General features: G+C 38.8%; 2 protein-coding genes across 2 annotated transcripts; both read right to left on the reverse strand.

Annotated features, from left to right (window-relative positions):
* Positions 1 to 100: 100 nt before the first annotated feature.
* il2rb (interleukin 2 receptor, beta) lies at positions 101 to 10,577 on the reverse strand. The gene is made up of 10 exons (XM_084744684.1): positions 10,358 to 10,577; positions 8,411 to 8,508; positions 7,307 to 7,448; positions 7,045 to 7,111; positions 6,772 to 6,865; positions 6,380 to 6,525; positions 4,690 to 4,873; positions 4,439 to 4,544; positions 3,246 to 3,324; positions 101 to 997 (listed from the first exon to the last, which is right to left on the reverse strand). The coding sequence occupies exons 2-10, from the start codon at positions 8,487 to 8,489 to the stop codon at positions 239 to 241; spliced, it is 1,656 nt and encodes a 551-aa protein (XP_084600810.1). The 5' UTR covers positions 8,490 to 8,508; positions 10,358 to 10,577; the 3' UTR covers positions 101 to 238.
* A 6,764-nt stretch (positions 10,578 to 17,341) lies between these two features.
* Positions 17,342 to 19,912, reverse strand: cimip4 (ciliary microtubule inner protein 4). Its single transcript, XM_084744203.1, has 4 exons — positions 19,907 to 19,912; positions 19,673 to 19,814; positions 17,807 to 17,917; positions 17,342 to 17,713 (listed from the first exon to the last, which is right to left on the reverse strand). The coding sequence occupies exons 1-4, from the start codon at positions 19,910 to 19,912 to the stop codon at positions 17,631 to 17,633; spliced, it is 342 nt and encodes a 113-aa protein (XP_084600329.1). The 3' UTR covers positions 17,342 to 17,630.
* Positions 19,913 to 21,634: the final 1,722 nt, after the last annotated feature.

The following is a 21,634-nucleotide window of genomic DNA, read 5'->3' on the forward strand; positions in this document are numbered from 1 at the left end:
AAATTCCTTTATAACTCAGTGTCGGCTGGATGTGTAAATAGGCAACTGTTCACTTCATAACATTACAGTTACTGTATGTGTGTTAAGCTTGTTCTTGCACTTGCAAACTGGTCTGAGGATGCCAAGCTAACTTGCATCCACAATCAGATTTAGAAAAAAACAACGAGTCAGGTTGCTTATGATGTAACTGCATTAAGTGTTAAATGATCGTACATTCTTTGGAAGACCTGACCAGTTTTCAGATGGATTTATTGCTGAATGTTGTATGCAGCTCTTTGAGGGTCAGATACCCTGTTCTACAGGGCTCCACGGGCATGGAGGAGGATCTGCACATGGCGCCGGCTACAAGCCAGGCTGCATTGCTATCACTAGCAGCTGCCTCAGGTGTCTCCACCTGTTGACTATCATCACAGGAAGCCTGAGTTAGACTGGGAGCATTAGGAGGTGGTGGAGGGGAGGAGGGAGGGCACATCCGGGAAGGAAGATGAAGAGGGAGGATGAGAAGAGGAGAGGTCTGCTGACCATCCGAAACCTCTTCCCCTTCCACATCCACAACATTTTTATCCTCCTTGTCCTCTTCATCTTCCTTTCCGACACCAAAGCCGGAATCTGGGCTCTGCGGCTCCCTCTTCAAGGTCTCATAGGTTGGACAGTTGGTGGTGATGGAGGGAAAGAGGGAGAGGCGAAGCTTGTCATCCTGATAGATGAAGTAGGCAGGATTGGGGTCGGTTCGAGCTGAGCCGCAGGAGGAGCTGGACAAGAAGTAGCCCATGTTAGAGAAGCCGGATGAAGAGGAAGAGGAACTGTCAGCGACCCTGCTGGTGTCTGAACCAGCCGAGGGGTAGATCTTGAAGTGAAGCAGGGCGCTGGTGGAGCTGAAGGAGGGAGAGCTGGAGGGGACCAAGTTAGAGGGGTCACACAACTCAACCGGGGAGATGTGGTCACGTGGCTGGACCGTGAAGAATGACTGAGGAGCTGACAGAGGATTCAGCCATTTCTAGGATGAAATAGAAATATTTAGAGCAGAAAATACGCCAGAATGACATATCTGTTTCTGAAATTTGTAGTCATGAATGTCCTGTTATGAGAGTACTGAACTCTGTACTTTTAAAGGACTGAACAAATTCTGAGTGAGACACTATCTTGGAGAAAAAGATAAAGTCTGAGAGCAGCGTTACCCCTGCAGCTCAGTGAAACACTTACTGCAATATTTGTAATGTGAATTACAAAGTTGGAGAGGGAAACACATCTAACTAAACAAAAAATATATTTAAAGCTGAAGAGTGTGCAGCTAATGTTAGCATGCGTGCAGCTAGCACCTAAGAAGTTTAACCTAAACCTCCACGGACAACAAAACTTTAAATGAAGCATAGACAACTTTACCGACATTTTCAGGCAATAAATTAGCTCATTGGATATATTTTTGTTGGAGAGAACTAGGCTACTTTCACTGTCTTGGTTTATGTTAGCTTAGCATTTTTACTAGTGTTAGCCAACGCTGCACGGTACCAAATTCAGGTGCAGGTGCAGGCACTGCATCGCCACCATAAGTGAACAGTATCTAACTAACTTGAGCTTCAGAAAATGCTATGTATAAGACTGTGTGTGAATTTGTTTATCAGTTTTGCTTGGAATAAATGCAACAGACAAACCACACCAAGAGGCCTGTTGTTATGTGGTTTAAAAGTGGATTTTTCTAATCTGGGACAGACTGTGGCTGCAAGACTCTCTCTCTTTACTGGTAATCAGTGGTGACACCCCCTCACGTCTTATTAACCTGAACCAGAACTGCAAACTGAAAATAGGCAAAGAGGTCAGGCAATGGCTGAGGGCCCCGTAACAACAACATCCTTTAGCATTCAACCTTCTGGCTTGTTTGGCTAGGGAGGCCTGCAGGGGATTTAGGCCCAGTAAAAGACAACAGCAGTAGTATTGCATTTTCATAATGTTGTGCAGCTCGAACAAGACAGATTTTGGTTAAAACTGAAGCAGAAGTTGATATCCTAACTTCTACACCATCTGGACCCTACAATACCCATAATGCAACAGTTAACATCCCATCTCCTTAACTCCTTACTACACACTTGCTGTTTGTAAGACAGGGTTTCTGTTATAAATTAGTAGTCTACAAAGACAATCTAAGATAATCCTGGTCACATCTTTGACAAAGCCTCAGAAGACAACATACTGCTGTTTTCATAGACTAGAAGTAGTACAGTACTTCTCAAGATGGTGTAAAATTGGTGGAGTGCTCCTTTAACATTGCTTGGTAAAGAACTGAAGCACAACTGAATTTGTGAATGCAGATGAATGTTTAAAAAATATTATTATCATTAATTAGCTGATTTTTTTTCCACCAATAATGTTTTAGTGCTGGAATGTAATGAAGTATGTTTACTCACATATTTTACTGAAGTGTAATTTTGAGGTACTTATACTTTACTTCAGAATTTGATACTACTTTACAGGGAGAAATATTGCACTTTTTAACCCACTAAATTTATTTGGCAGATATAGTTACAAGTGACTTTGCAGAAGCTAAAATGACTGAAGTAAGATATTGCATGCAGGACTTCAAAGTGAAATGGAGTATTTCTGTAGTGTAGTATTGTAGTACTTCTTCCCCACTGGAACATTTGTGTATGATTACTGAGCCGTTAATGATAATACAATGAGAATAAAAGTGGTTGAAACATTAAACCCTAGGGTGCTCCATTTGTGAGAGGGGAGACATTAGAAACAAAAAAAATCCCTCTGGCGTTGCAGGTGTTCAAACCCAGTGTCACTGCAAATTGACTGCATTGTGGTGAATACATTAATGACTTTGAAGTGGCTGTGAATAGCAGTCTTTTGAGAGCGCCTTTTATAATTTGGCCAAACATTAGTCCTTGTAATGATAGTCAAGTTTTGCATAATTTTCAGGAAAATCATTACATTACTGTACAGTGGCTAGAAAGTCAGCAACACTATGTCACATCCTGGTTTCCACGCTGAGTGAGAAAGGAAGCTTATAAAGCTTTTACACTTCTGACTTACAACAGTACTGATTGCATAGTGATTTTTTAATCTGTCTACGATAATAAAGCAGCAGCATAAATATTGAAGTGAAAGTGACCAGATCATCTACTTGAATGTTACCTGTGTGTATAAATAGCATTTGGTTGTAACACCTGCAGCCTCTGTACGTGTTAAAATGTTCTCTGTGGTAGGACGCAGTGGTAAAAGGGGAGAATATTTATTTTTACCTTTAGATTTCCTCCGTGTTCTGAGTGTAGAGTGTGGAAGTATTTTGAAGGGTTTGGTACCGGCTTTTCTTTGTGGAGTCTGAAACAGTAAAAGGGAGCGATTAGATTGGTCATACTGAATGCAGACACACACACACACACACAAGGGGTTTTCCGATATACCCGTATTGACAACTAGTGTGATATCTAGAAAATGAAGTATTGATATCATGTTAATAATATACAAATATACAAATAATACAGGCTAATTTCTGTTCCCTGTGTTAAGCAACACACTAGAAAGCACCACTCAAGAGTCGAAAATGACCTCAAAGAAGAAGAGACAAAGGTTTCTGACAACAAACATGGTGGCACTACAAAAGCAGAGGCAGCAGTGAAGACTGAAAAAGTGTTGATTTGTGCGGCCATTAAATACATCACTACATGTGGATGGAGAATTCTTAACACTCAGTAATTTACGATTAATGTAATTTCCAATACTTTTTAATTCATAAAACTTCCTCATCGTATCCTGTAGTGCGTCATGTGATTGTGTCTCACTTGAACTATTAGCCACAGTGTTGTTCACCATATCTGTAAGCTTTCAGAAAACATTTAGTATAAATGAACCATACTTTTTGTAAACTTTTGTACATTACAAAACATTAGATACGGATTTGAATGGAGCCTTGTGTCTGTCTGTCCACATAAATTTTTCTGAAAGCTTATGGATATGGATGAAACAGAGAAGTACCACCAGTAGATTTGGGGTAAATGTACCAGTGTAGCCAACTGTTCAAGCCAGACACGTCAAAGAAGTTTTAAAAGTCTGAAAGTACTGGAAATGATGCTCATGGTCAATGTGTCAGTGAACAGAATTCTCTGTCCATATGTCGTGATGTGTTTGATAGCTGCACAGATCTCTACAACACCTCTACGCCTCCACTTTTGCCTCCTTCTCAGCAGTGTGTGGGTGGTGACGATTACATCATCTGAAACGGATGTATCTATTTTCGAAAGCGAAGGAGGCATAAATGAACCTTAACTTAATTCCCCAAAACAGAGACAAAGCGCACAACAAATTTGACTGAAATGCTCTATAGATATCGTAATATTGTGATTTTTTTCGGTCATGATAATGCAGTGAAAACCTGATATCATGATAGCCCTACCACACGCACATACACACACACATACACACACATTATACTCACCCTTTGCTGCTGCATTTCTTGTAAAGCACCACTATTACAACGAGGATGAGACCCACGCTGACCATCATTCCAAGTCTTACCAGTGATGTCTGATCCAGAGGCCATTCTGAAACAAAGCAAAGATGTGTAAAATGTATACAATGTGCATGTACAAATAAGTCCACATATTTTCTTGTTAAAATATCAATGTTGAGACTGACATTTAAAAAATTCTGAGCTGTTTTAGTTGCCAGTCAAATGTAAAGTGTTACCTTCTTCCTGTGATGGCTTCACCGTGTCTGTTGCTTTTATCCAGGATGTTGTTGGACTCCAGTCACTCCAGTGACTATTATACCTTTGAGTGGGTTGGACTCTCACCCTGACCTGGCAGTGCCCCATCAGGTGTGGAAAAGGTCCTCTTAACATTAATTCTTGTGTGGTCATAATTTTTGCTTCCTGATAAAAGATGAAAATTATATAAAAATTAGGGAGTATCTTAACAACCTGTCTCTCAAATTACATGACAAAGTGATTTAAATTTTGGGAAGCAAAAAAAAGCAGATGTAGCAGTCAAATAATCACATCTGTCTATCGTACAGACTGCCAAGACATTTATATACCAAGAGTCATGGTCCCCAGATGATGAAGCCAACTGACTTTGGCAATCTCCAGAGGCTTTTTTGTGTGACCAACACATCTAGAGCTTGTCCACATCTAATCTCGCATACTACAGGACAAATCCGCATATTTTTTTTCTATGCGCGTTCATGGCTGTATGTTGAAGGACCTCTAGGATTCACAATTTTAGAAAAGCCTTGAAACCCCTTTCATACGGCAGCACGCCAGAGGCATCATGTTTTCAGGTCTTCCCATTCTGGTGAACACAATATATCAAGAATACATGGAGACAATTTCTTCAGATTTGACACAAATGTTCACTTAGACTCAAGGTTGAAGTGATTAGATTTTGGTGGTCAAAGATCAAAGGTCAAGGCCACTGTGGCCTCCTGTCCGTCCCGTTCTTGTGAACGTGATATCTCAGGGACGCTTAGCGGAAATTTCGTACAAGGTGGCCTCACTAACACTTAACACTTTTTTGGTCGTAACTCAAGAATTAATACGCTAATTATGACAAAATCTTACACAAATGTCTAAGATATAAGCAGTGCTTGAGAGCAACTACTATTACAGTTACTGGGGAAAAAATGTAATTAAATTATAGTTACTAATCAAAATGTTGGTGACATCTGAATATTCTTTTCAGGTTACCTGGTGGAGATCTGTTCTCTTGAAGTTGAAAATGCTTCTTAAAAAATGTTAATGCAACGGTGGGGGTGCAAACCACAAACAGAGCTAAAAGAGGGTAAGTATTTGACTTATATCACCATCGTTGCCAGAACCACAACCAAACGCTAATGTTGCTCTGTAACTGCTGGATGTCTTTACAAATAAGTTTGCCATATCAACATGAAAGGTGATATGTCAGTTTTGTGTTTGTGTGTTTTGTGTTCGTCAGTTTAACATTTTAATTTGTCTTTGGTTTATGACCAAATACAGCAAAACCGTCATAATTTCCCATCAGCCTTAGTGTGCTAACAGTCTAAGATTGTGGTGAACATGGTAAACATTACAAAACATTGTTAGCACGTTAACGTGTTATCTCCGCCATAAGCCTGTGTGAGAATGTGCATGTGTGAGGGTGTGTGACCAACGGGGCCGGAGCTTGTCTGCAGCTAATCTTGCAACTAATAGACTCATCAGCCAAAAGATTTTTGCACAAATTTCTGTACATGTGTGTTCAAAGACCTCTTGTTGTTGCTCTCTCGAACGTACAGTGTCACAGGGCAGCTAGCATGGCTGTAAACTCTGTGACCATGCTCATATAGTATGTTATGAAGAAGAGAATTGTATATATGGATATTATTTTTTATAAACTATCCATTCATGCATATGCGCACTTACCTTCCATGTCTGGTGTTTCTGTTTGCCCTCAACTTCGAAGACAAAGGATTTAATAAACTTAGAGTGAGGACTGCCTAGACTCCACGATATCCAGGTCTCATTGACTGTACTGTTGACACTGGGGACGCCTGGGGGATGCATTTTAACTGTACACACACACGCACACACACACACACAGAAAGAAAGAAATGCAATTAACTCCTAATGTTTAAAAAGGTGTAACCCTATTTTAAGGGTTGCTATAAATATTAAGATAAGCTGCATTTTTTTTGTCATGATGTGTTCCAGATGAACACATGAACTTTTTCAAAATTCTCTTGTAATGAATCACAAATTGTACTGTAAATGTATTTTATGACTAATACTTCAGGATGAACTAAAAAGGTACTCACTGTGATTACCCAGCTTATACTGTGTGATGTTCTCCACCAATGTGCCATCGCACTCCATCCTGATGAAGGTTATGGGTTTATAAATGCTGAATACCTGAGTAAAGCGACAACAAAGTCATGACACTTAGCTTTTGAATAAGACTGCCAATAATCTTTATGGATTAATTTTTCTATGACGGCTGAAAATTTCAAGAAGCAAACAGTGATTCAACAATGTAAGATATCCATGGGATGTTTACATGTTCTTCTGCATGATGTATGTTCATGACTTACTTCATTTTCAAAGACAAAACTGCAGCCTGGAGGAGAGTTTCCCCGCTGTTCCAGCTTGCAGGTTCGACTAAGTAGAAAAACAAAAATCATCATTAACTGCTGCAGATTTGACCAACTGACAAGGCTGCTGTTATCATGTTTTCATCTCCAAAGCTGTCTCTTTTTTTCTTTCTTTATGGGATCTCCAAGAAAAGGGAACAACTATTTTACATGCATAATATTTTAACAGGCAGTAATGAGCATGATATCTCTAAAATCTTACATCATTGTGCTAGTCTGGCTCATGTTTTCCCTGTTCCTGATTTTTGTCGCACCAGAGATCAAACAGTTCATATGAGGAGCCACTGGAGAGCCGTTCCACGTACAAGTGACATTGTTGATCAAGTCATTTACACAGGAGAGTCCTTAAGTGACAGAGACATAACAAAGAACAGAAAGAGAGAGATTAGAAGGACGGTGTCTGACTTGTCCTTCATGTGGGACATTCAGACAGACCAGGGATGTCTGTACATACTTGAATGGCAATTACATGGTTGAACCGTAATCAGTAAAAGCCCCTTTTGAAAGATTTAGTTTTTCAGCTTTAAGATACTGTAATAATCTTTATTTAATGCCTGTATTATCACTCATAACTACATGTTAGATCTTGCAGTGAGATGTCTGATATAACAGAAAAGAGACTGTGCTACTTAATTAAAAAAAATAAACTCACTAGGAAGACAAAATTAAAAGCTCAGTAAAAGAAAATGAAAGAAAAATCAGCAGCACTTTAAGTTACAGCTGGGTAATAACCTGGTAATAGTGGAGTAATAGTTTGACAGTTAATATGTAATAATTAAGTAATACCACGTCATTACCAAAGTAATTACCAGGTAATAGCTTGGGGTGAGGGGTGGAGGGTAACATTTATGTAACAGGCTAATAAGGGGTTAAAAACAAAGGTAATAATGGGGAAACACTTTGAAGTTAATAACAAAGCACAATTATTTAGTTTCTAATATTTTGGCAACCTGCTAACAACAAAATGGTTATATCAGTGCAACAGTTGGATTAATAATCTGATAATAATGAGATAAAATTAATTGATGTTTTCACAATATTATACGCTTCTGTCAGTGTAATATATATATGTATATATATATATATATATGTATATATATATATGTATATATATATATACACACATACATATACATGTGTGTTATATATGTATGTTTTTACACGGATATATTCCAAGCTGTATTTTAAAGCGCTACAGAAAAATGTCAATTAAAAAACCTTGTGTAATCATTTTTTATCCCTTTTGCCTAAAGGACAGTGACATATAGACAGTGTATGAGATGTGTATGAACATGCTCAACTATACCTTGCGAGCCTTTGTGAGAGTGAGCTGCATCCACTGAAAACAGAGCCACCAGGGCGTACAGGGACCACGGGATCTTCATGGTTTAGACCGCAATAAGACTGTGAACAGAGAGGATCAGTACGTACTGTGCGTTAGTTTGAAACTCTGAATCAATAGTCTTAAATAAATTGACATGCAGCAGAAAAATGTTTGCATGTGAGAGTGGAATTTCAAAAAAGGTGTGTACAAGTTTAATCCAAAAGTAAAACTGGAGGACGTGTGTAAAAAATTTCATCATTCATTTCACCCCCACTCAGACAAGTAGTGTCACTGGCCACTTAGCAACAGAGCAGACTGAGAACAGTTACCCAAACAAGTTTCTACATCCATATGAAAATGTTTCTATTTTTTTTTTTCTTATGAAAAGAAACTCATTTCTGAAACCTGGACTTTGAAACTGCATCAGCCAATCATCACCAGCATAAGTCTGAGAGTGAGAAAACAATACTGGATCCACACTGAGCAACACACTCATCCTGAGAAGGCAGTAACCAGCAGTTATGAGTGAAACTTGACTGAGAACACTGGCACCTGTGCTGCTGCTGCAGAAAACACAAACAAATTAACTGTGTGTGTTAGGGTAAGAGCTGATAATTAAGTAATTTGATATCATTTTACAAATGTCACTCCCCTTATATTATATTGAAATAGGGTATTAATACTTTGCAGACACTTTATAAATCATTAATAAGTTAATAAAACACATTAGATATAAAGAGCAACAGTGATCTGTATTTTGCCAAATAGTGAGCTCATATTTATCTTTATTGTTGAGGCTCATATTTCATTGCTTCCTTAGCTTACTTTGTCTTCTCCATCAGTAGCATGTATACGAGCCGCATCATCAGATATTTGTTAATAAATTATTAGCACTTATCCAACGTCTGCATGTCTTAATAGTCCAAAAGTTTAATTTGGCATCAAATTAACACATCAGATGACCAGATTCCTACACCAGGACTTTGGCAAATATTACCTCGACCTTTTCAGAATACACAATTTTACACTTTGTAATAAGACTTCATTTTCCTTAAATGATAGTAAGTCATTAAGAGCAAGATTAATTAGTAGTAACTGGATCAGGCCCACATCGATGTATGAAAATGTCTTTACAATCTCCTTCTTAATTATTTTTAAAGTGTTTACAATCTAATGAATAACCTAATTATAAACCATTTATAAATACTTCATATGGGCATTTTTATAGTAAAGTGTAAAAAAAATGAAGCAAAGACAGAGTCCATACAGAGGGTTCAGATTATGGTTACATGACCCAAATATTTTCCATCAAGTTGCACATTTTTTTCACCAGTTTGAGTCATCCAGCGCTGCTATTTTTTTTCCACCTGAACTTCAACCGAGTAGGACTATAATGCAAAGTGCAGATGTGTCACCGTAATAACAATATGTACAAGGGAAACAAAACCACTTGTACCGAACGATAACAGCAGATCAGGGAAACTACATAATATCACCTAAAAGCAAGAAAACAGCCAGTCCACATATTAAAGCTACTTCAAGGAACCTTCATATTTTGTTGATTTTGGAGGCCCCTGTGGACAAAAGGGGGAGTGTTTCCACCTCAATAACCACAAAGTATAACGTCAAAAAATAAAATGATATAAATAAAAATCTCCTCCTGCTTCTTTTTAACTGGCCAGTGTGCTACTCACTGTAATACTGCCTATGAAAATGTAAACACAGGGTCAGAATATCTGATTTCATGTTGACTCTGATCTGGTGGCAGACATTAAGAATAACAACACAGAAATAGTCAATCTTCTCATGCACTGTCCTCGAATCAGCAATACACTGAGTTAAAAACTCATTATAATAGATTTAAAAATAATCAAGTCTTATAAAAAAAAATATTTTTGAACATCATTAGTTAAAAAAGTGTTACAGTACCTCCTGGTCTTGGTCAGTAAGGGTAACGGGACGTCCCTGAGAGGAAACACATTGTCGTCCTCTCTGCTGATGGACTGACAAGTTCAGAAGATTTCCTTTTCTTCTGTCTCTTTCTCTCCCTCTTTCTTTCTACTCGCACATGTCTCACTCAGTGTCTTATGCAATCTCCCTCCCTCCCTCTCTGTCTCTCTTGCTGTTACCCATCCCTCTGTCTCCTCATTCTCACCCCTCTATCTTCTTTTAAGTGCCCAGTGACATTTTCCACTTGTAACCACAGCCTGTGTCTGGGGCTTACAGGAAGCCTCATGAGGCTGCGTATGTGTGTGTTTTTGTGTGTGCGTGTGTGTGTGTGTGTGTGTGTGTGTGTGTGATCATGAGAGAGGACAGACTGAGTGGGAGGCAGGGGGGGGGTGGGGGTGGGAGGGCAAGTGGTGGCTAGGTAGGGCTGAGTTTAGGGGGGGGCTATTGCAGAGCAGAGCACCGCCTCCTGCTCACCAGCAGCAGCTACCTGGACCCCATCACAGCTTTTAAGCTAATTGCACTGAAAACAAGAAATACAAAGAAGTGCACCACATCCGGTTTCAATCACACAACGTACAGTGGGTTGTATAAAGAGGTACTCGCAAGTTGTCCTATGAAGTGGTTTATGTCAATGAAACCCAGCTTAAAATGAAGATTCAGAAGATTAAAGACGCTAAAGATACCAGATTTAGAACCATGGGGTTATTAAAGATACAAACACACACACAGACACAAAGTTATACAGCGTCAAACCACTGCTGTTACAGCCGCAACCACTGCAGGCATACACATATATACATAATACTATAGTGCTTCTACAAAGGGAAAGAGGAAAGGAGATTGAAAGTTAAAGCAGCAGCCTGCTCTTCATTCAAAGGTCAACAAACATGTCATTTCTGTTGAAACAGGCTCCAACAGATTTCCTTTGATTGTGCGTTATTCTGTCCACTTGTTACCTCACTTTGTCTCACATGTAAGACACGAGGTCATGAGAAAAGACTGAAACAAATCCCAATTCCAAAAAAGCTGGGGTGTTGTGTAAAACATAAATAAAACTAAAATGCAGGCATTTGCAAAATTGAATATTTTTGTGAATATACACTTTGATGAATTTGATGCCTGCAACATGTTCCAAAGTTGTGACAGGGTCGTGTTTACCGCTGTCATACATCGTATTTTCTTCTGACAACAGTCAGTAAGCATTTAGGAACTTAGGATGCTGATTGTTGAAGTTACGAAAGTGAAATTCTCTCCCATTCTTCTTCTCAACTTCAAGTGCTCAACAGTCATTTAAGTGATGAAGCACTGTGCAATATATATATAAAAATATATATATATATATATTCACGTTTTTCATCAGGTACTCAGGATTTTCAGGTTCCTTTTGAATATCCTGTTAATATTTTTGATCCACTATGACACCTGGTGATCCTCTGTGTACTCAGTGAGTCTCTGGTCTCAGACAGCAGCACTCTTCATGAAGTAAAGGTTTGTATATTTTGCATTCCATTTTTTTTTTCCAAAGTTGAAGTTTGGCATGACTGTTGGACCAGCCGAACCACACAGGTTCTTCCTGACTTCCTAGGCATTGTTAGACAACGTTCCATAACAAATAAGTGTAAAAGTAAAACACTGTAAACTTTTTACGATGGCTTGCATTTATTTGCGCCCATACTGTAGGGAGACCGCAGCAATGGCGGCTTGTTAACTTCTGGTACTGCTCCAGATTCCTCTGTACCTACATGTTACATTAACATGGGTTTACGCAAGCCATTGCTTATGGCTGATGGAGATAATAATAATTAGTCATGTTGCAGATGGAGGGTGAAGAAAAATAGTAGCAGAAGAAATATTTGTAAGAGTATATTTAAACCCAGTTACACAAATAAAATGCCACGTGAGTGAGTGCAGTAAGTATGGCACAGTAAGCACAATAAGATCAGTCTGTTTATCTCAGTCTTAAAGTTCAATGAAGGGCCATTGTGCAACACATATCCACGCTGTATATAGATCTACAAACCACAAAGCTTTCACGCATATAGCAACAACTGTTGCAACACAATATGTTTGAACTCGGCAGCTCAGGGTGCCTGAGTGGGTTCAGGCCTGCTGTAGGCCAGAGGGTGATCTGATGCACCCACCACTAGTTCCTGCAGTTACTTAGGTGTCAGCACCAGCTAGCAGTGGTGACAGCAGAGACAAGGACAGGGGAGGGTTGAGGCGTGCGAAGGAGGTGCAGAAGAAAGAAGAACATAAAGCTCTCGCTGAAAGGTCAGAGTCCGCCATGCCTGAGGCAGGAAGCTGCCGAGAAGACCATAGTGATGTTTGTGCTCGGAAGGCAACAAGAAAACAGTCTCCATCAACAGACCACAAAGACAGGGGAGGGGTGCTCAGTGGGGAGGAGGTGAGAACAGTAAGCAGGGAGGGCACACTCATGCTGCAAAAACCTAAAGCTCTATAAAAAATACACAACGCAAGTCTTTGACAAAGGTATTACAGTTAATGTAGTGCTCATTTAAAAAAAAAGGAATTAAAACAACTGACATCACATCTGCCTGTTTGTTAACGCATTTAATGGAGAAGTTAAACACTAATATAGGAACAGTTCCTGTAATTAAGGGCCGGAGTTGACTAAGCACAGTATCTTCTGGTGCAAACAGCTGCATATTAACCTGCTAAAGTATGATTCACACACAGGCTCAACACCAGTGTGCCTTCTTAACCATGAATCAGCTCTGTGAGGTTGTGCTTATAGTTGCACAGTTGACTTTTGATCTAAATGCTAATGTTAGCAGGCTAACAATGCTCACAATGTCAATGCTAACATGCTTATGTTTATCAGGTATAATGTTTCAAGTCAAGTCGAAACGTTAAATGTTATATACACAGTCAAAAATAAAATGCAATAAAATCCTTCCTTTGCCCTCCACTCTGAACAAGGAAATACAGCAGAAAAGATAAAGAAAAATATAAAAATACAGGAAAAATAATGCGCTAACAGCTGCCAATTAGCAAAAAAGGTAAAGCTGAGGCTGATCGGAATGTCATTCTACTCATAAACTACAGTATCTGACAAATTATAATATTGCATTTATTATGGCACAAAATATGTAGTTGGTTATTGTATTGACACACATAAAGAACATTTGGGTGCAAACAGTATACAAAACAATCATATATGCAATAAACCCATTGTACATCATGTAAGGAGTTCATTTGAAAAAGAAAAAACAAAAAAAAAGAAAAACAGAAACATCATAAATAAACCAAGATCAATTTGATTTGATACACCCCTTAGTACACCATAAAAAAATAATGAAAGTTAAAAATATGTATGAAAATAGATCTTTTATCAAAACAATCCAGCATCTATGTGATTGATATACCTTTGATTAAGAAAAATAAATAAAAGAGGTATCTCTTTTTGCAAATGAACCCTTCATATGAGCAAACAGTCAATGGCCACATATTCTTTGCTCAGCTGAGGCTTGCAAAGACACGTAGGCTGCCAGTCATAGCTACCGTAGCCCTTTCATAAACTAACCATAGAATCATGGATGTACTATTGGGAACTGGATACCGGACCCAAACCCGATTGCTCATCCGGCTCTAAGACACCCAATAAGTTTTCTAGCCTCCACATTCAGTACTTCCATGGCTACGACTGCGAGTTCCCATTCAGCCATCAATGACATCATTTCATTTTAATGATGTCATGGATATTTAAATCACTTTTTTTGGCTTGAGGAAAGTTTTACAAATATAAAACCTCTACGGATCATAAATTCATAAAAGAAAGAGTCGTGACTGAGCTTGTTTGCAGTTGTCCTGTCAATAGTTTCACAGACGTCTCTTTTATAATGGTGGCTTATGGGGAAAATGCTTTTTGGGCCGCAGGGGGATTTTTCACCGCAATCCTGCAGGTGGCCACTGGGGAAAAAATAGACGCAAGGTTGAGAGGCAACACTGTATGTAGTTCTATGCTTAGACTAGGCAGACTATGGAAAATTTTAAAAGATTTGAAGCAGTGTCACAGCCACAGCGCTTTAAGCTGACTACACCCAGCTTCATGTGAATAAGAGATGAGTTTAAACAAGACGTGTCAGACTGAAGCCAGGGTTTATTCGGCAGTTTATTGTACATTGATGAATCATTGTGTGCATCCACCAACAGTCTCCTCAACATCCTCTATCTCTGCAGTAACGAACAGCTCAGATACACATACCCTTTATATATAGATCTGACTTGATAGAAGAGGCAGCAGGTAGTGACAAAAAGCAAGTTTCAGTGGTTTTTGTTGAAACCACCTCCTTTCTGCTACCTTTACACATCACACGGCAAGAAAAATAACCCCTTCAGCTGCTGGTAACTTTCAGTGGTTTAGGTCCGTTAGTTTTAGTTTGAGTAGGGACTTCTGTGCGTGCTAAAGTTTAAGAAGAAAGCGTTTCTCTATGAATGAATTAAATACAATGAATCAGATTTACTTATCCTTTTTTCCTTCATGCATTTTGAAGAGTGCTTATATGAGTGCACACACATAATGTCGCTACTGTGCCACATCACCCTACCAGTTACAGTTTGGTTTAACCCAAACCAAAGGCATATCACAGACATCTTATATCTAACCAGTCATCTTTTTTAGTGGTATGTCATGGCTTTCTTTCTTTCTTTCTTTTTTTTTTAACACTTTATATATAGAGATTTTCCATTTAACATATGTTGTCATCTCAAATTGCAATTATGTGCAAAAAGATAAAGGATACTGGAAGGTAGAAAAAATAGAAATAAATAAATAATAAAACAAACAGATCACGTTAAGAAAAAAGTTCATAGGCAGGTAACCTGCTCACCCTTGGTCATTTTCCCATCATTCTCAAATGTGGGATATAGAAGGAAGATGTCTGTCCGTAATCTGAGCATAGATCAATGAGACCCTTCCCTTGTTTGTCATACTGATAATGGAGGGATATTTGGAAAATTAGTAAATTTTTTACACACAAAGTCAGTCCAAATTTCCTGGCTAGTTCTTCAAAGCTGGCAAAAGTTTTTATCAACGTACATAGATACCATGTTTTCCCTCATCATACCAGATTTGAAAGCCTTTGTCCTATAAAGATGGTTGAGAAAGGTGACTGGTTGCTATAGGTGAGTGAACAGAGATATTCTGATTAACAAATCATTGTTTGAACTGTTCAACAATACGTAATGATTTACAGTTATGTTTCCATGGATGTTGTTAACTAGTGATGGTAAAAATACACAGAGCAAAGCAGGGAGTGAGCGTGAGTCAATCTGCAACCATGCGGGGGCTGTACCATTTCAATCCTTAAGCCACAGGGAGATAACGTTAAAATTTACAGCCCAGTAATATGAAGATTATGCAGATATGCAGATTTGACAACTAGGTGTTTTGGTCTTTCCATGAATTCTTTCCTTATGCCAGCTGGCTTATTATTCCAAATAAAGGATTGGAATAAAGGATGCCTTAAAAAATGACTGTGGTATAAAAGTAGATATCACTTGGAACAAATATACAAACTTGGGCACAGTACTCGTCTTTACAGAGTTTGTTCTCCCAGTAAGAGCTAATGGTAAAACAGACCATCATTTAATATAATTTTTGCACTGGTCTAGAAGAGGGGTGAAATTGCCTTTAAATAAACTGTAGTAGGATTTGGTCACATTTACTCCTAAGTATGTAAAGAAGTCAGAAAGTTTAAATGGCAGATTGGGGTAATCTTCAGGATTCTTGATATTGCTTGCTATTCATGTTTGTTAAGATTAAGTTTAAGTTACCCTGAACTCTAAAGGACTTCAGTTATGGTTGTAATGGGGTTTGTGACATAAAGTGAGAAGGTGAGAGTTAGGCCACTGCATGCAACACCTTTGCTTGGGCGGCGGTTAAGAGAATGACATCAGTTTCTAAACCTACTCTGTTCTTGATCAAATCACATTACTGATGGAGCTTAACATATGTTTTAAAAAAACAGTTTGTCATCAAAATCAGGTGCGTAGAAATATTAAATGGAGTTGAAAACACAAGCTTACCCTAAACCATTACATACCTGCCATTTGGATCTGAACCAATATTTGATGCAATAAAAGGGACATTTTTATGAATGAGTATAACAGCTCCTCTGATTTTAGAATTAAATTCTGAATGGAACACCTGCCCTAATCGGTCTGTTTGAAAAAAAGGTTGTCATTTCAAAGTTGAGTTTCCTGTAAGACTGCTACGCCAACCTCAAGAAATGCAGAGAACCCTCTTTCTTTTAACACCATAATTGAGACCTGTCACACTCCAGCTTAATGATTGAATTTGGAATACTTGTGACAATCGAATGATAAAGAGCACATATGAATGCACAAGACAAGTGAAAAACACACACAATGCAAATGATGAACAATATCCCAGTGCCCTAGACAGGCAACCCCACCTTAAACTCTAATAATGGACGCAAACACTCATTTGCGACCTTCCTGCGCTGACAATTATTTTCCTTACAGTGATGAACCTGAATCACAGTATACTGTCTGATCTGTGCTCTTATTTACCCTACTGAAACTGATATACATTAAAACAGAAACTGACACTGCTTTTGTGATCTGTACCACGTAAGACCCCTTATGAAACACAGAGGGAATTTACACAACAGTTGTCATAACAAGCATGTCCATGGTAACGCCACCATCTCTTTGTGGCTGTTAGATCACAGGACTATTAAGTCACACTGGGCTCAGCTCGTTACCTCATAAATCGTCTTCTATAGTGAGATGTGGAGATAAGGGTTTGTAATCGGCGATGTTGTTATTGATGTACACTTCCCCCAGGTCTGTAAACTTCATGTGCTTCTTGTTGTAGTTGGCGTAATTCCCCAAGTATATCACCTTCTGTCATCACATTATTTTCTTTGAGTGATGCTTGTCAAACTCATTCAGTCCATCCTCTTTATCTGTGATTCTTTGGCCAGACGTACTCAGCGTCGAATGTAGAGAGGCAATAGAGACCCAACTTTTGTCATGGAATGAGTCGATTGATGTTAGGACAGAATCAGTAGGAGCTGTTGTAGATGCGTCTACTCCATGAACCTGGTCAACAGCGCCTGTGGTATTTAACTTCTAACATTAATCTTGGTTGTTTATTGTTAAGCAGCACACTTAGAGCATGTGTGGTCTCAAATCAGACTTTATTTTAACACTTCCAAAGTGTGAATCATAAGTGGGCCGTGGTCTCAGGATAGCAAGCAGGGCCTCATTTTGCGGGGTCCTTTTTCTCCTTTTCTGCCAGTATTTTGTTGATATTCCGTTCCACGATGTTTTTCTCTCTCCACCGGGCTGCAAAATGAGCAACTCGTGTTATAAATAGTGAAAAACATCAAAAACACATCAAAGCAAACAGACTCAAACGATGACAAAGAGAGTACCTACTCATTTCATCTTTTATGCGGCCGGGCCAGAGTTTGGGGTCAGCAGGCCTGGCGGTCACTGGGTGACTGATGTAGGTCTCCTTGGTGGTAGATTTCCACGGGAAAGAAACACCTAGAGACGGAGCGTTCAGTTGGTTGAATTAAAGGTGGGATAAAGAAGAAGAAGTGTGGAAAATGAAATAAAATTCAATAAGACTAATAAGTTCCAGGTATTCTGTGAGTCTGCAATTTAGCTAAATGTGTTAGCATGCTAACATGCTGATGCTCACATAGATGGGCTTCTTGTACACAAACATTTCAGGGTGCAAAACAGCTTTGGTAGCTGGTGGAAAAATTATAATCAATGTAATCAACATACATTTTGCATGGTTTGTAAGTTCTTGATTATTCAATAATAAAATATACAATATGTAAAATGTTAACAATAGTTGTCTATCAGTATTTTCATCTGGTTTAATGATATTGCCCCACTAAGTCTGCTATTCAAATAAATGTTTAGCTAAAATGAGCTAGCCAAATCAGAAAAACCTAACTGGTTGATGATATGTCCTAATAATTTTGCTCAACCTGATTTTGGTGGTTATTGAGCCTGTTTATCCTCTACTTATTTGACCATATCAGGAGCATTAATGTCAATAAGCTAATTAACTCAGTAAAAATAATTGGTTAAAGCTATAGGGTTATGGTTAAGGTTACAGCCTGCACATTTGAAAGAAATTTGACAGCTATTGTGAACATAATGTTCCAGAGGGAGGGGAAACATGTAGATGATGAAAAGCAGGGGACTGAGCACTGAACCCTGGGGGATACCATGACATACATACATACATATTGTAGCTCTTAATGTCAGTCAAACAGCTCACCACACCTGGGATACATGTAGAGTAAGAGTGAGTGAGTGTGCAGTGTGCAGCAGTAAACATACAGCAACATTCACACCTGAATTATTTTGCAGGATAAGTCAGATTGTGTTTCAACTATTCAGGATTCCCATGATTTACTAACAGTGTGATCCATATGGTCACTGCCTGTAAGATAAATTTCTTTTCAAGTTAGCATATTAACATTGACAGCCATGTGTTGAATTAAAACTGGTTGTCAATATCACAGAAGCAGTACTCTGGACAGGTGACCCTTCCACAGTCCCGCCCCTTTTTGTTCTATGCTCCAATAACAGTTGAGCAAATATGGTACCTCAATCAACTTTGTCGTTTTCCCATAAAAGTGACATATAGAATCACATCTTACATTAGCTAAGGTTAGTAAAATGCTGATTAGTTAGCTAAGGATTGATGTTGTACTACATATCAGGATTTTTGCTAACATTAGCTAAATTAAGATGTGAATATATTTGTTTTTACGTGTCTCCAGTGACATTTATTTATAACCCTGCTGCCCAGCCCCTGATTTAGCGCCCAGCAAAGAGTTGGTGCCACTCTGGAGCCCATTTTCAGGGCCGAGAGCCTGTTTGTTAGCTATCAAAACCAGCTGTGAAACTGCCTTGGTTATAAAGGGGTATGACATACTAAACTTGCTCAACTGCCACTGGAGCACAGAGCGAAAACAGCGGGTCTTAGGAAGGGTCAGTTCTTCCCAGCTGAAGATAAATGTGCACCTACACGCACTCATGCACCCATGGTAATTTGTATACTGAAGGAGGAATGGGACGGAAAAAAACAACACACAAACTAGATCCTGCACTGAAACAAGCATTAAGCCTGCACAGGCTGAGGTTTTCATGCACGTGGTATTACAACACACTTGTACTTGTAAACAAGTACAGGACATCAAATAAAGTGGTGTATCTACTAGTAGTAGCTGCTACAAAATATTAGGAAATTTGGATTAGTGAATAGAGACTGGATGCTGATGTACAGACCTGGAAATGTGTTTGAGCGAAGAAAGTAGCCCAAGCTGTGGTAGTCATGAGACAAAAGGTTTGATCCAGGCTGACCAACATAGTGAGGAGGCGACAGGGGCAGCACCTGAAGGCTTTCTACTACCCGCTCCTACAGAACAACATGTTCAGAGGAAGTCATCATCAACAACAACAGCAGCACACCGCAGCACAAAAACAGTGAAAACAGGGTAAGTTTCTCACCTGCATCTTCGCTGGTTCTGTGTCTTTTTGGCCAGCTGAGGTCATAGTGAGAAAATAAGCTGCATATGAGGTGAGTCAAAACAAAAGGTGTTAAATTTCTTAAGAATGTCATGCAAGACACCTGAGAGCATTATGTCAGGTTTCACCTCTGAACAAGGAGGGAGAAAAAAAAAAGACAAAAACTGTGACATTTAACTGGTAACACCTATTTGTGCAAGAAAACTGTGAAGAGACCACATACATTTATCTATTTTTTACAGTTTAAATGCACACTTTCAAATTACCTACAAAGAATTTATTTTAAATTTCCATATAGTGAAAACTGAAATACACACGGTCTGCAAATGCACGCATTCTTCATCACAGGACAGATATGTGAGGAGGAGATACAATTACCGCAATTCAAGGTGGGCACCCGAAATTAGTGTCACCAATTCAGTGTTTGACCAAAAGTGAAGTATGGTCACAGTCTCCCTTTATGTTCAGGAATTCTGCAACACTACAGTAATGTTCATTTTATACATTTTGTATTTCTACAAAATTTCCATCAGGCTTTCATGAGCTATATTTTGCTTTGCTTTAGAGTTTGAATGAAGTGTGTTTTACAATGATCTGCAAATACTGTATTTATCAGTGGAGTCTGGTGGCTTTAACAGCTGTTTCTGGTTAAACAAAAAGGTCTTGTATAATCTGTATCTCCAGTCTTGTCATGAACTCTTTCATGCAGTTTTTTTAAATTTCACAATAAAATCGACACACATTCTTACACAGCTGTGTGGTGTATTACTGCACAGATAACAATAATGCAGGTAAATAAATAGCCAAAGTAAACAAACAGCACTAATCTGTAGCTGATATAAATTTAAAGACTTCAGAGGAATATTAAATGATTAAAATTAACATCAGTAATGATACTACTAAAATCATCTATTTTAAACAGTTTACAGAAATTGTTCTAAAAATAAATGTTTCTGTGGACAGGTGATACAGTTGTGAAGCTCCTCAGTAGTAACTGATGTCACTTCAGACTGACATTAAAAGGAACCGAGGACTTTTCATTTCTCATCTTTGTGTCCTCCATCCTCATCCTCTCATATCCTCGACGTGAGTGGAGGAGACGAATTTACCAAATGAAAAGCCCCCCGAGAGCGGTGGACATGATGTACCACCGCAGCAATGGCAGCCCCGCAAGATGGCAGGACACACAAAGCCGTCACCGGATTCGTCTGTAAGAGTCAGTCACTGTACTGATGTTACTCTATTTTTTTTTAAACATTAACTCTTGCAAAAATAAGAGTTATGACAGTAACTACGGATCTGTGAGTCCAAAGGATGACAGTCACTGTCATTATCACTCAGAATACTCTGGGGTGTTTAAGGTAAGAGGACAAGACCCAACTTTTATAGAGCGGGAAGTTCTGCCTCCTTGGGTCATGGGCATGACTTTGTTTACATAAGGTCTTGAGAGTAGGTGGGACGAAGGTTATCATTCCATTTAAACCATAGTGTGGTCAGCCTGCAGTCTCACAGATCCAAAGTTACATTCATAACTCACATTATATCATGTACATAGTTCCTACGTAACTTTACATATACACTTTCACAGGGATCCCTTTTTAAAATTTATAAAATGATATAAATAAAATGTAAGCTAGAGCCTTCTCAGCAATTATCTTTAGTTTACATCAGCCAGCTGCACTTACCGAAATTTAGAAGACAAAATCCACG

The sequence above is a fragment of the Lutjanus erythropterus genome, chromosome 19, assembly GCF_056507025.1.
Source record: "Lutjanus erythropterus isolate fLutEry1 chromosome 19, fLutEry1.hap2, whole genome shotgun sequence".
NCBI lineage: Eukaryota > Metazoa > Chordata > Actinopteri > Lutjaniformes > Lutjanidae > Lutjanus > Lutjanus erythropterus.